General features: G+C 49.0%; 1 protein-coding gene across 2 annotated transcripts; it reads right to left on the bottom strand.

Moving 5' to 3' along the window:
• Positions 1-289: 289 nt before the first annotated feature.
• Positions 290-12,675, bottom strand: TBC1D21 (TBC1 domain family member 21). Of its 2 annotated transcripts, XM_032417033.1 has the most exons (11): positions 12,616-12,675; positions 6,420-6,527; positions 6,185-6,288; positions 4,863-4,957; positions 4,230-4,340; positions 4,013-4,113; positions 2,959-3,055; positions 2,481-2,581; positions 1,406-1,522; positions 705-788; positions 290-322 (listed from the first exon to the last, which is right to left on the bottom strand). In XM_032417033.1, the coding sequence occupies exons 1-11, from the start codon at positions 12,673-12,675 to the stop codon at positions 290-292; spliced, it is 1,011 nt and encodes a 336-aa protein (XP_032272924.1). The 2 variants fall into 2 exon arrangements, with proteins under 2 accessions (XP_032272924.1, XP_032272925.1); XM_032417034.1 differs by lacking the exon at positions 6,420-6,527.
• Between the last annotated feature and the right edge of the window lie 1,244 nt (positions 12,676-13,919).

The following is a 13,919-nucleotide window of genomic DNA, read 5'->3' as shown; positions in this document are numbered from 1 at the left end:
CCCTCAGCTGTGGAGGAGTGGCCGACGGGCGGGGTCTCCCCGGTGTGCCTGCCCCCTCTCTCCCTCACCTCTCCCTGCTCGCCCACTAGGCCTCTGTCTGTATTGGACATTCCGCTCGGCCTTCACGCGTCCGCAGGAGACACACTGCCCACCACAAACTGTGACTCCAGAGGCTGTTTCCAGCGTAGTTGTATTACCTACACCCTCACCCTAATGCCCTGTCGGACTTCACGGCTGAAGCACCACCTCCGTCCTGTCCGTTGAGGGCATCTGTCCATTGCGAGAGTCCTCAGAGAAAGAAGTCCTTTAATGACTGAGGAACCTGGGGAAGAGGAGGGTTCCGGCAGGTTGAGGTGGACAGATGTTGGTCTGTTGCTCTCATTCTTCAGTCTGTCCAGCCAGTGACATTCTACTGACCCCCAGGGCGCCCAGCCCTGTGCCCGACCCGCTGGGATGGACGCAGGGCACGAGGGGTGAAGGCCGAGTCGCTGGGCAGCGCCGTCTCCCTGGGGAGGTGGGATTTGCATATGCAAACAGGAGGTGACCACGCAGAGCAACACCCATGGGCTGGTGGCAGAGAACAAGGCACAAACCGTGTCTCTGAAGCCGAACATGCCTGCCATATGCCGGGGCTGGGCTCAGAAAATCAGAGAGGGCTTCTTGGATGAGGAAGAGGAAGAAGGCAAATAATGAGGGCCACTTACATCTTTCTGGATGAGCTCAGCATACACCAAGCAGGCAGCAGAGATCAGCACGTCCGCGTCAAGGTCAATGAGGTTGTTGCAGGCCTGTGCCGGGAACGGAAGCCGGGAGGAAGCAGGTCTCCCTGGGCACAGGCAGCTTCCTGCTGCTTCCCGGGGACAAGGCCACTGCTCATGGCAGTCGCCGAGGCCTCCTGATCTCGCCCCAGCCAGCCTGGCACAGTGCCGGCGATTTCACCACTGGAATGTGGTATTTGCGGGGAGATGGTAAATCTCGTTTTCATACTGGGCTCTGAGGGGTACCAGGGTTCCGCTGAGGGTCTCAGGAGCTTCTAAGGAGAACTTGTTTTATAATTGGGCTGCCGCCCTAGACTTTTTTTAACCCAGACTCCAGTTGCTTTTTAGAAATGTCAGAAAACTCTCGGTCTTTTGCCACAGGGGACCCTAGGGCCCAGGGGGTTAACTGTGAGGCAGTAAACCTAGAGGATAAGAAGCATTCAAGGCCTCAGTTTATTCCTATGTTAAATCGGGGTGCTGCCATGGTGGTTATGGTCCCTCTGCCTCTGGCCTGTCATGGGTTTCCGTGCGTTGGTCTATATAAGCACGAGCACCGTGCTCAGGGCATCACAGTTCCTGCCAGGGCCTGAGGGCTGGGATGGCGCAGGGGTTTCGGGGGGGCTGGCCTGGCCCGAGGGCGCTCTCACCAGGAGGATGCCATCGCTGGTCATGCTCTCTTGCAGCACCTGCTCGCGCACCATCTGCAGCATGCTGTAGGCCACCAGCACCTGGAAGTTTCTGCAGGGTTTCCCTGTCAGCAGAACCTGCAGGCAGCCCCCGAGTCTCAGCCGGGGCCTCCCAGCCCTTCGGATGGTGAGGTGCCCGCTGACCACAGGCCCACCCGGGGTCAGCTGTTCCTGGGCCTCACTGCTGACTCCCTCATTCACTCAGGCAAGTGCTACCTTGGGGGGTCCCAGGTATCATGCTGGCTACTGGGGGACTCAGAGAAAAAGCTTCAGGGAATTCATTAGCTAGAGGAGGAGAGGAGGAGAGAGGGAAGGAGGGAAAGAGAAAGGGAGAGGGAGGGAGGAAGGGGAGGGAGAAGGAGAAGGAGGGAGAATGACCCGGTGACTATCCAAAGCATTTGAATGGAGCTTTGGCAAAGCAACGGTTGATAAGTCAACAATCCAGGGGTGTCCCCAGAGGTCTGGGGGGTGGCCATGGACTTGGGCATGGAAACCAGCAGGCCATGAGGGAGGGTTAAGGCGGGTGGGAGTTGACTTGTGGGTCGCTGAATGCCAGGCTGAGTGTTGGGCTGGGCAGAGCAGAAATGGGTAGTGGGTCTGTTCCTGGGGAGGTTCATGGGCTGATAGCCCATGATCAAAGAACTGCACCTTTGACCTGCCCTTGGAGGGCCCCTCCTTCTCCATGAGTGAGGGCTCCGCAGGGAGGCAGCACTCAAATGGAGGGGAAGGCAGAGGAAGGGGCAGCTGGGGATGCAGAGCAGAGGGGGGCCTGCATGGGCGGGGGGGGGCAGGAAAGCAGATCAGGCTTTACCCGCACAGGCTGAGGGGCCCCTCCTCCTGCCCTCGCTGCCCTGCAGAAGGTCCTGGATGGGACTGAATGAGCAGAAGGACGTGCTAATGCGCTCACCTCCTCCAGCAAGGCCCCATAAACCCTAACCTGCTCAACTCCATCCCAAGTCAGGAAGCAAGGAAACGGGCTTCCCCCCTGCCCTCTGGAGGGGTGGGGGCCTAGCCCTTCCGTCCAAGGAGGACTCACCTCCCAGAGCCTCCAGACATCGTCGAAGGACTTGAAGGCACGCTGGAAGCAGAGGCAGAACCAGGGGAAGAGGGACTGCACGGCCCCCGCCCCCTTCCCTCCTGTGGAGAGAGAGACACGGGGTGTCAGCCCGGAGGCCCGGGTCAGGGAAACCAGGGGCGGCACATGTGATAGAGCAGAAGCGCCCAGACAGGCTGAACAGCAGGGCACGTGAACACATGGGGGAAACCCAAAATGCCTGGCTCTCACATTGCCAACTATCTTCGGAGAATGTTTGGAGTGAATTTTCAACTGTCCAGATTCCAACCGCACATCTAGATGAACCCTCCTCCCAGGGACCGGAGAGAAGACCAAAGGATCCTGCTCTCTCGCCGCCATGACAGGGCATGGCTACCTGGGGCTGGGTCCTAGGTCCCTCTCATTCCTGCCCTGTGGGGGGAGCTGTATGTCTGCAGGAGGTTGGGGGTGGTCCACTCACTTAGGTGCTCAGCAAACACGGGGTCCAAAAAGTTGATCAGGGTGTTGAGCATGTCCAGGTTCTTGCCTACTCCGATCTTGATAACACAGCTGTGCTCCTGAGAGAGATGGGTGGGTGGGAGGCCAACCTAATCTTTCTCTGCTTGAGGGCCGGCCTGCTTCACCAACAATTCAGTTCTGGAGGCCCTGTGTGTGGCTGGCTCCAGGCTGGGCTCATGTCTGTATGAGCCTGGGTGTCTGTATGTGTGTGTGCACACTCACCTCATGTCTGTGTCTCTGTGATCTGTGTGAATAGGTGTGTTCGTTTGTATATGTGTATGCACCTATGTGTGTGGTCTGGGGGGGTGGGGATCCAGAGATGTCTCGGGTGTGGCTCTCAATGCAGTGAGCCCAGTTATGCCTTCACACACACACCGTGGGTCAGAACCAGGCGGGACAGGGGAAGAGCAGTGAGCACATTGTTGCAGGGGCGGAGACAATTCTGGACAGCCTCTCACAGATCATGAGGAAAGGCTCTCCAGGGAAGGTGTTCCGGAGAGAAGCAACTTCAAAAGCCCTCAACCTGATCACTGTGGGGTGTGTCTGGGGAGTCCCACGTCCCCTCATGGGCCTGAAGTGCGGGTTATGTGAAGGGAGCAGTGAGAGAGAAGGCCAAAGATAGTCCTTGCATGCCTGGCCAATGTTGTTGGATTTACTCCGAAGGCGATGGGGAGCCATGGAGAGGATCTGTGGGAGCAGAGCCATGTTTTGGGAGGGGAATGCCAGGAGAGAGAGCCATCCCTGGGACTGGCCAGTTACACTCTTTCGAGGTTTGGTGAGAGCTGGACCCAGAGCACCCTTCCAGCCCCCTCCTCAACTCCAGTGCCTGCAACACATACAACCCACGCCCCATAAACTCACTAGGGTGAGTGCTGCCTGCCCAGGCTCCTCTGGGACCCAGAGGGGCTGTTTCAGGGCTGGAGGAAAGAGCTGGGGCTCCCATTGCCTGCCTAACCTCCAGGGTGTGTCTGGTGAGTGGCAGGGAGGTGGTCCCTGAGCTCAGGCCCAGCCCTCACCGTTTTCTGCAGGAAGAACTGGAAAAGCCAGAAGGTCTCGTGGTCATGTTCCGCCATCAGCTGGAAAAGCATCACCATCTCGTGGAAGCCCTGCTGGTACTCTGGGGTGGGGGTGGGGGGACAGTGAGGACGGGTGAGCCTGGGCTTGGGTGGGGAAGGGATTCCAGGAAGGAATTGAGAAGAGGGGGCTGAGGAGAGGCTCAGCCCTGTGGCCCACCTGCCTGGGTATTGCAGACATAACTCAGGAGCAAGATTTTCTCCAATCTCTTCTTGTCGATAATGACATTGCCTAGGGGGTCTTTGTCGTAGAGTTTCTGAATGTCATATGCTAGGTTGGGGACAAGAGACAGGTAGGTGGCACCAGATCACCTCAGCAGAGGGGCCATGAATGAGTTTATTCCCCAAAGGGCAGGACCCAGGACACCCTGGAGGGGGTTGTAAAAACGGCATCCACCCATGAGACTCTGCCCAGCACCACACCCTGAGCTGCCCGGCTTTGTCTCCACCTCCAAATCTTTGACTAGGCCATACCTTCTGCCAAGAATGCCGCCCCCCCATCCCCACTCCACCGGTCCCATCCAATTGAAATCCAGCCTAGTTCAAGGCCAAAGGGGAGATGAAGACAAAGCAGCAGGAACAGCATGCACTCAGGGGAATATGACGCTAGGCATATAGGAGCCCCCAGGAGAGATGGTGGATGGACTAACGAGGATTTAGCCAGCAGAATTCCAGAATTCAAGGCAGTTCCCAGGAACCGGGGAATCATCTGCCCCTGGATATGACTGAGGAGCAGGCAAGCATGCCCTCAGGCACTACCCCCTCCCGAGCCCTGCCCACCCGACTAGCTCACTGATGGTATTCCGAGTCTCCATAAAGTTCCGGTGCAGGTTTTCCAGAAGGGGCTGAATCTTTATATACATTTCGCATAAGGCCTCATAGTTCTTCCTGTGCAAAGAGAACTGAGGCTGGAGGAGGCAGCCTTCTCCCAGCCAATCAAGGGAAGTCTGAGCAGCTCTCTCCACTAGGCTGTTCCCCCTACCTGGGTGTGATGTTTCCCCTCATCTCCATCAGGCGCCAGCCCTAACCACGTTCTGTGCTAATGTGCCCCTGGAGGGCAGCATGGAGGTGGCCCTGGGGGTCCCACGGCTGCTCCTGAATCCTGGCTCCACAAATTAATAACTGGGTGTTTGCAAAGAGGGTGAGGCCTTGGGGACATCACGATCCCTCTCTAAGCCTCAGTTTCCTCTTCTGTAGAATGGGGATAATCCTGGCACCTTGGCCTTAGAATTGGAAGGATTGGATGAGACGGTGTCTACTGTCCATCATTAGAACGTGCTTGGGTACTGTAGGGGGCTGAATGGCGACCCTTCAAAAGATATGTCTGCGCCTTAACTGCTGAATCCTGTGAATGTGAACTTATTTGAAAAAGGGCCTTTGCGGGTGTAATTAAGTTAAGGATCTTGAGATGAGATCAATCTAGATTATCTAGGTGGACCTTAAACCCAATGACAAGTGTCCTTCTAAGGACACACAGAGACACACAGAGAGACAGAGGGAAGAGGAACAGGCCATGTGACCACAGAGGCAGAGATGGGAGGAGTCCCCGGAGCCAGCAGAACCTCAGAGGCAGGGGAGGACCCTTCCCTAGAGCCTCCAGGGAGTGTGGTGCTGCCGGCACCTTGCTGTTGGGCTTCTGGCCTCCGGAACCGAGAGAACAGATTTCTGCTGTTGCAAAACCCTCGTTTGTGGGGCCTGTTACAGCAGCCTCAGGGAGCTAACCCGTGCTCCCGTCAGGGCTCTTGAGCTTTCCAGGCTGGCCCTCAGTTCCCCTACTGCCCTGAATGATTCTTCACTGGCCCTTTGTGCATGAATCTTCACCTCAGATAGGCTGCATAGGCCCTAGGGAAGGAAGGGATGAGATGGCGGCGGGGCTGAGGACCTGCTGGGATCCAGCCCAGGCCGGGCAGTCTGTGCGCTGCTAAATGGAGCTGGGCGGGAAGGGGCTGGCACCTCCTGGGTTCGGGCCCTGGGTCAGGAGCACATGGGGAGTTTGTCTCTTAGAATAAGAAATCCATTTGAGGGAAGAAGACTGCACTTGTCAGGCTGGGATGGGCACTCCCTCCCACCTGCACTGCCACCCACTCTCCCCTGACAGGATCTGGAATGTTCTACCTCCTCGTGCTGTCCACCGTGAGTCGCTCATCCTGGGAGCTCTGCCATGAGTAGTAGCCCGTGAGGAACTTCCAGGCTTCTGTCCTCACGTAGGGGTGCAGACCCTGGGGTGGGGACGAGAGGTGAGAGGTCATGGGACCTCCAGATGCCTGCCAAGAGGGTGTCTCCAAACGCCATGCCTGCCCCTTGCCCACCCATGCCCTCCAGTGCCAGGGCAAGGCCTTGAGGACCATACCCGCTCCAGGATGTTCACACAAATGAAGTCTCGTGACTTGGCCAACAGACCATTCTCATCAAAGAAGCCATCCCATTCCGTCTTGTCAATGGGTGGTTTTCTCTTCACCTGGCAAGGACAATCACTTCAGCCCTCTGTTAGGAATCTTTGGCTTTTCTTTTAAGTGTGATTTTTTTTCCACGCTATACTCTGGAGTTTGCAATATGAATCAAGTTCCCCGCTTCTGACTCACTTCTGGAAATCTATCCTGAAGAAATTACTGCAAAGTTATAGAAAAATGCTGAATGCACAATAATTTTCATTGCGCATTACTTACCAAAATGAAAACCGCACGTGCTCTAAACATTATGCAATAAGGGAATAGTTAAATAAACTATAATTTATATGCTCAATGGAATATTGTGAGGCATAAAAAATGATGCTTACAGGGAATGAATAATAACCTGGAAAAATGAAAATGTTAACGGAAAAAAGCAGAATACAAAATTATACGTTCAGTATCTAGCCTCTATCTTCTCTATGTGCTGTACTCCCCGTATACCTGGTACATATTATGAAAACTACACCTTATAGACTCTAATGTATAGTGAATTAACCACTATAAAAATTCTGTAAGAAAAAAAAAGAAGAAAAAAAACCCCACCAAAAATCCCACCAAAAGCATGGGTCCTGCATAATCTTTTCCTTTTTCTTGTGTTTTCAAACTTTTCTGTAACAATGTCTACTGCTTTGATAGTGGAAAAATATAAAATAAGCACTAAACACTCCGATGAGCTACGTTTTGCCTTTCCTGGAAGAGTAAAACAGTTCATCATAAGAAATGGTTTCTGGTTTATATAAGAGAGGCGTGTGTGTGTGTGTGTGTTTGATGGGGGCAGGTGAGTGCACTGCATGCAAAGTAATTAAAAATGCTCATAAGACAATAACCAGGAGGTAAGAGCTCCTGTCAGAAGCGGGGAAGCTTCCTAAAGGAAGCCTTTATTGGAGAGAAGCATACCTTGAAATGCGATATTGCAAGCATGAGGATGTGCTGATGGACAGAGCTTGGCAGGTGACTAGACATGTCTGATATACACACTCCCAACTCCCCATTGATATACACCTGAATATGCACATATGTGACTCAAATTGACTTTGCGTACGAGTCACCTGCAGAATCTGCATTGTACGAAGATTCTGACTCAGAGGGTCTGGGGAGGGGCCCAAGATGACGCATTTCTAACAAGCTCCCAGGAGATTGCTGATGCTGCTGGTCCACTGATCATGAGAGGCAAGCTATTAGAAATTGCTTTAGCACTGGAAATAAAAAAATAAGAACCCACGGGCCCAGATTTGGGATAATTTCCACTAACTCCACATTTGATAGGGATGGATTGAGCCCCTTAGTAAATCATACACGCTCTATCTTCTGAACCGAAATAGGACACAGGGGCCGTGTGTCACAGGGTCCATGAAGATACCAAAAAAAAAAAAAAAAAAAAAAAAAAAAACCAACGCAAAATCTCCACCCTCATTGTTGACCTAAACTTGGGAAGCGGGGTGTGTCCTGATGCCATGCCCCAGTTGCATAGACACTATCGTCTGAGCAGAGCCCGGCTTCCTACCCTCAGACTGCCATCCTGTTCTCCCAACCTATATTCAGACTACAACACTCAGCATGCACTGTGGCAGGAAGTAGGAGAAAATAGGCAACGTTGGACTGTGTCCTGGGGTCCTTAATCATGAACTTTGGCAATGCATTTCCATAGAAATCTTAGTCAATTTATCAATTTCTACAGTAAAGACAGCTGTGATTTTGATGGGGACTGTGCTGAATTTATAGCTCAATTTGGGGAGAATTGATAATACTATTGAGCTTTCTGACCCATGAACATGGTATATTTCTCCATCTATTTAGGTCTTCTTTAATTTCTCTCAGCATTGTTTTGTAGGTATGTAGGCTATTCTATATTTTATCAGATTTATCCCTAAATATTTTGGGTTGGGAGAGATGTTATTGTAAAAGGTGTTATTTTAAAACTTCCAACTTCCAATTGTTCGTTGCTAGTATATAGAAATACAATGGGTTTTTATACATTGATCTTGTGTCCTGCCACTTTGTTAACTTCATTTATTAGTCCTAGTAGCTTTTGTGGATTCCATGGGGATTTATTATAGAGGCGAACAATCAGCAAACTACAACCCATGGACCAAATCTGGCCTGCAACCTGTTTTTTGTTTTAAATAAAGTTTTATTGGCACACAGCCATGCCCATTCATTCATGTATTGTTTATGGCTGCTTTCATGCTAAAATAACAGAGTAAAGGGGCCCCTGGGGGCTCATTCCATTAAGCGTCTGCCCTCAGCTCAGGTCATGATCCTGGAGTCCCGGGATCAAGCCCCGCCTTGGGCTCCCTGTTCAGCGGGGAGCCTGCTTTTCCCTCTTCTCTGTCCCTCCCCCCACTTGTGCTCTCTCACTCACTCTCTCTCTCAAATAAATAAATAAATAAATAAATAAAAATCTTTAAAATAGCAGAGTTAAGTAGTTGGAACAGAGATATATGGTACACAAAGACTAACATAATCCATATTTCTCCATCTATTTAGGTCTTCTTTAATTTCTCTCAGCATTGTTTTGTAGGTATGTAGGCTATTCATATATTTTGTCAGATCTATCCCCAAATATTTTGGGTTGGGGGGGATGTTATTGTAAAAATTTATTTATTTATTTATGAACTGCCTAGAACATCCAGTGCAGTGGTGAATAAACGTGGTGAGAGCAGCTATCTTTGCTATGTTCCCAATCTTAGAGGAAAAGCATTCAGACTTTCATGACTCAGTATGATATTAACTGCAGGCTTTTTGTAGCTGCCCTTTATGAGGTTGAGGAAGCTCTCTTCCATTCCTAGTCTGCTGAGAGTTTTTATCAGGAATGGCTACTGGATTTTTTCAAATGATACTCTTAATCTGTTGAAATGGTCATACAGTTTTTCATTTCTTAGTTTGTTAATATGGTAAATTATATTGCAAGATTTTGAATGTTAAATCAGCCTTGCATTTCTTGGATAAACCCCACTGGTGATATTTTAATTATATATATATATATTATATTATATACATATATTATTGGAGACTATATGCTAAATTTTATTTAGGATCTTTGCATCAATGTTCACATGAAATATTGGTCTATGATTTTCTTTTCTTGTAATGTCTTTGATTTTGGTATCAGGATAATGTTGGCTTCATAGAATGAGCATGGATGTATTCCCACTTTAAAATTTTTTAGAATAGTGGGCGCCTGGGTGGCTCAGTTGGTTAAGCGACTGCCTTCAGCTCAGGTCATGATCCTGGAGTTCTGGGATCGAGTCCCACATCGGGATCCCTGCTCAGCAGGGGGTCTGCTTCTCCCTCTGACCCTCTCCCCTCTCGTGCTGTCTCTCATTCTCTCTCTCTCTCAAATAAATAAATAAAATCTTGAAAAAAAAAATTTTTTTTAGAATAGTTTGTATTGAAGCAGTATCACTTCTTTTTTCAATATTTAGTATAGCTCACCAGTGAAGCCATTGAGGCCTGGAGTGTTTTTTGTGGGAAGATTTTTAACTACAGACATTTTTTTATTAGATTGAAGGATGGAGTCAGAAGAAAAAAAATTTTTTTAACTTTAAAAATTAGAGATTTATAGGAACAGGGCAGTTTCCTTCTAATTCACTTTTAAAGATAAAAGCAAATAATACACGAAACAACAAGGAATTAATAAAAGCATAAAGCATAAAAAATGATAGAAACCCAAATAAATCATTTATGAAAACAAATGCATTAAATTCTCTGATTGGTTGTAAACATTTACAAAGCATTGATGATGTGCCAGGCGCTGTCCCAAGCACTTTATATTTACCATTTAACCTTTGCAACAATTGGCCATCTGCTTAACTTTGCCATGGCTGAATTCACTTACAAAAAGTCACTGACTTCCCCTTTCAGGAAACTCAATTTCTCTATTTCCGCCACTTCTATGGTCAAACCTAAGCAAACTATAGGCCAACCACAAGAACATCTAAGACATTTGCTGACAAGCCAAGGACAAGCACAAGAAGCCTGTTGACCTGGGAATATTTCCACACAGAAGTCCTCGCCCTCTCTTCTCCAGTACATTCACACTGCCTGTCTATGCCAGAAATCATAGAATCTGTATCTGGGGTTCTTTGAAGTAAGAGAGATTGTCAACTCAATGGCTTCTCAAATCCACCTTCATTCTCCCATAATCCCCCATTTCTTGCTCCACTAACCTATTAACATGCTGCACCACCATCTGGGTACAATGACCTGGTGATTCAGGCTTGGGTGATATGTAGTCCACGAGGTGCTGGATACCCTTCAGCTCTGCAGTAGCTTTTTTCCTAGTCTCTTAGGAAGAGTACTGCTAGGTAGAGCAGTTGTGAAACTCTCCCACCTTTATGGTGTGCTTAAACAGGTCAAAGCTCTCCACTAGCAAACCTAGAGACACCATGGCCATGTTTCCTCTAGAGTAGGGGAGCCAGAAGTAGGAGGCCTAAGTGGTTCAGTTTGTCTAACATCTTCCTGCTACCAGAGGGCTTGGCTGCAGGCATATATCCTCCCACCCTCCTCTATTCTGCATCATTGGGTTAAGACTTTTCTCTAATACTTTAAATTTTTTTATTTTTTAAAGATTTATTTATTTATTTGAGAAAGAGAGAGCACACAGAGGGAGAGGGAGAAGCACACTCCCCACAGAGCAGGGAGCCTGACTCTGGGCTCGATCGTAGGACCCTGGGATCATGAACTGAGCCAAAGGCAGACGCTTAACCGACTGAGCCACCCAGGCGCCCCCTCTAATATTTTTAGTAAAATAGGAAAGCTACTGCAGGATAAGGCAAGTTTTCCAGGAGGATCTCTGTTGCCATGTTGCTCTGAATACTCATAGCAACTGAGCCCCCAATAGGCCTGGGAAGGGTCACTGGCTGCTTATTGATCTCAACCTCTTCTACTCCAGTTCCCTTGAGGGACAAGATATACTTACTTCCAAAAGTAAGAGTGGCTCACCCAGGGGAGATCAGGCTGGCCCAAGGAGGGAAGGAGTATTAAAATTGGGGTGGAGGAGGCATATGTGCAACTTGGAAGTTACCTGGGTGATTATTATCAACCCAGGTATGGGGGCGTATCATCAGTATAGCATAGTGATTAAATGAATGGTTTAAAACAGTGGTTCTCAAAGTTAGCTGCATATCAGACTCACCTGGAGCACTTGTTAAAACACAGATCACCGGACCCCACCCTGAGAGTTTCTGGTTCAGAACACCTGGGGATCAAGAGTCTGCATTACAAGTTCTCAGTTGATGCTGATGAGGCAGTTTTGGGCACCACACTTTGAGAATCACTGATTTGGAAGATGGACTCCGCAGTCTGGGTCTAAATACCAGCTCTGCCACTTACCAGCTGTGTGACTTTAGGCAAGTTGCTTTGTCTCTGTGCCCCAACTTTCTCATAAAATGAAGATAATAGCATCATCCACCTCATAGAGGGTCATGGTGAGAATAAATGACTATAAATAAAGCATTAGAACAGTCGTGGTACATACTAAAGGCTATGTGACAGTTTGTTATTTTATTATTATCACTCTATAAGTTCAGAGAAATGAATAAAGATATAAAGAAAATCCAAATCAAGACTTGGTGATAATTTGCAATAAAGCTATAACATCATTCCTTAATCAATATGATTAATGAAACTTGAGATTGGTTAAGGTCATTGTAATTAGTTATTATGATTTTGAAAAATATACCATGTGGAAAACTTTTATGACTGAGGCTGACTTTTAAATGAATAGATGTATCTTATTAAGTGGGCTTGAAACCACCTACTAACAAAGGCATTACTGCCACCTGGTGGCAGCATACCAAAATTGTTGGCAAAAACACCAAGGACAATTTATCGAGATTGAACTTGCAAACCTAAAAGTCATTAAAGTTAGAATGTCACATATAGGGAAAGGTAACTGGCTTAGAAAGAAGGGTGAAGGGGGCAAGGGGACCTGTGTTTTTTCAGTCCTGATGTGAGATCAAGGTACAACTTCCCCTGCTCAACCTTATAGGCCAGCTCAGGGTTCTAGTCCTTCCCACCCCACTGAGGAAAGTGGCCCTAACGCAAACCAGAAGTTGGGGAGGGAGGGACTTGGAGCTGATGACGAACACGCACCAGGATGAAGGAGGCTGACCACCTGGCAGAGAGGCTGTTTTCAGGAGAGAGGGTGGTCATGGCCCCTGCAGGATGTCTTCAAAGCAGCTTCTGACCAGGGCTCACTTGGAGCCCTAAATGATGCTTAATTAGCAGGGGAAAGTGGTCTTCCTTTTGGGGGATGAATTTCATTCCCAGGAGGAACTGGGCCTCTCCTTGACCTCCCACAGCTGAACAGAGCCGGGCAGCATGTGTCACAAGGCCCCTGGAACCCTCATCACAATGACCTTGGAACATACGGGCACTCAGCTTCAGAGGTAACACACACCCAGGAACCAACCAAAGATATCAGTCAGCCAGAAAATCACAGGACACACAGATGTACAGTGGAGGTTGGGGCTGAGAACATGCAGATCAGTGCGCCGGGCAGGTCAGGGGAGGCTTCCTAGGAGAGCTGGGCCAGGAAGCCTTCCTCCCTATCTCTGGCTAGCCCTCCTCCGGGCTCCCTCCCCTTGTTATCCCACAGATCAGTACCCAAACCCAGATAACACCTAGAATCTGAGCTTCAGGTTTCTTGGGTATCACTTCCCGAGATCTGGCTCGAAAGCATCCATAGTCATTAAGAGATAGTAGTAATTAGATCAACCAAATTGGAATCAGGAGCTTGGAGATGGAATCTGGACTCGGACCTTAAATTTGGATGTTCCCCCTTCTGAGCCATGGGTCCCCCAGCCATGAAATCAGAATACAGTCAACCTCCAGCTCTCACATCCTTATTAACATAATGAATCAACAACCAGATGGAAGTCTTCAGTGGACACAATTCATTGTCTCATTTACTGTTACTGTTCTGCAGCTTTCGGCACTGCGGGGGTCCTTTTAAATCAAAACACCTTATTCTCTGCCTCCCTCCACTACTCCATGCCAGCCTAGGAAAGCATTATAGCTTTGTCCCCTTAATCTGCTGCCCCTAGGCCTTCATGGAGCAGGAGGTAGGTGGCTTTGAGCAGAAAGTGGTGGAATGAGGATGGGGCAGCCTCCCACAGCAGGGTGCCTCCATTCTGAGGTCAGCAAGAAGCTTCCAAAGCAAATGTCCAGACCAGGAGACACCATTTGGGATTATCTATACTTCTGTTCCTCCACATTAACAATGTCGACAACTGAGAATTAACTGCAATTTTTCCCTAAGAAGTTCAGGATCAGGCAGGGCGTTGGAAAAACTGTGTGCTAAATCCGACGTGGCTTCTAAAATGAACACGATGGCCGTAGATCATCTACTGAACTTCCTTTCGCCTCTGGCTCCTTGTCTGTAAATTGTAGATAAT

The sequence above is a fragment of the Phoca vitulina genome, unplaced genomic scaffold (assembly GCF_004348235.1).
Source record: "Phoca vitulina isolate PV1807 unplaced genomic scaffold, GSC_HSeal_1.0 scaffold20, whole genome shotgun sequence".
In the NCBI taxonomy this organism is placed as follows: Eukaryota; Metazoa; Chordata; class Mammalia; order Carnivora; family Phocidae; genus Phoca; species Phoca vitulina.
Note: the sequence above shows the minus strand (reverse complement) of the source record. Positions and strands in the feature narration are given on the sequence as shown.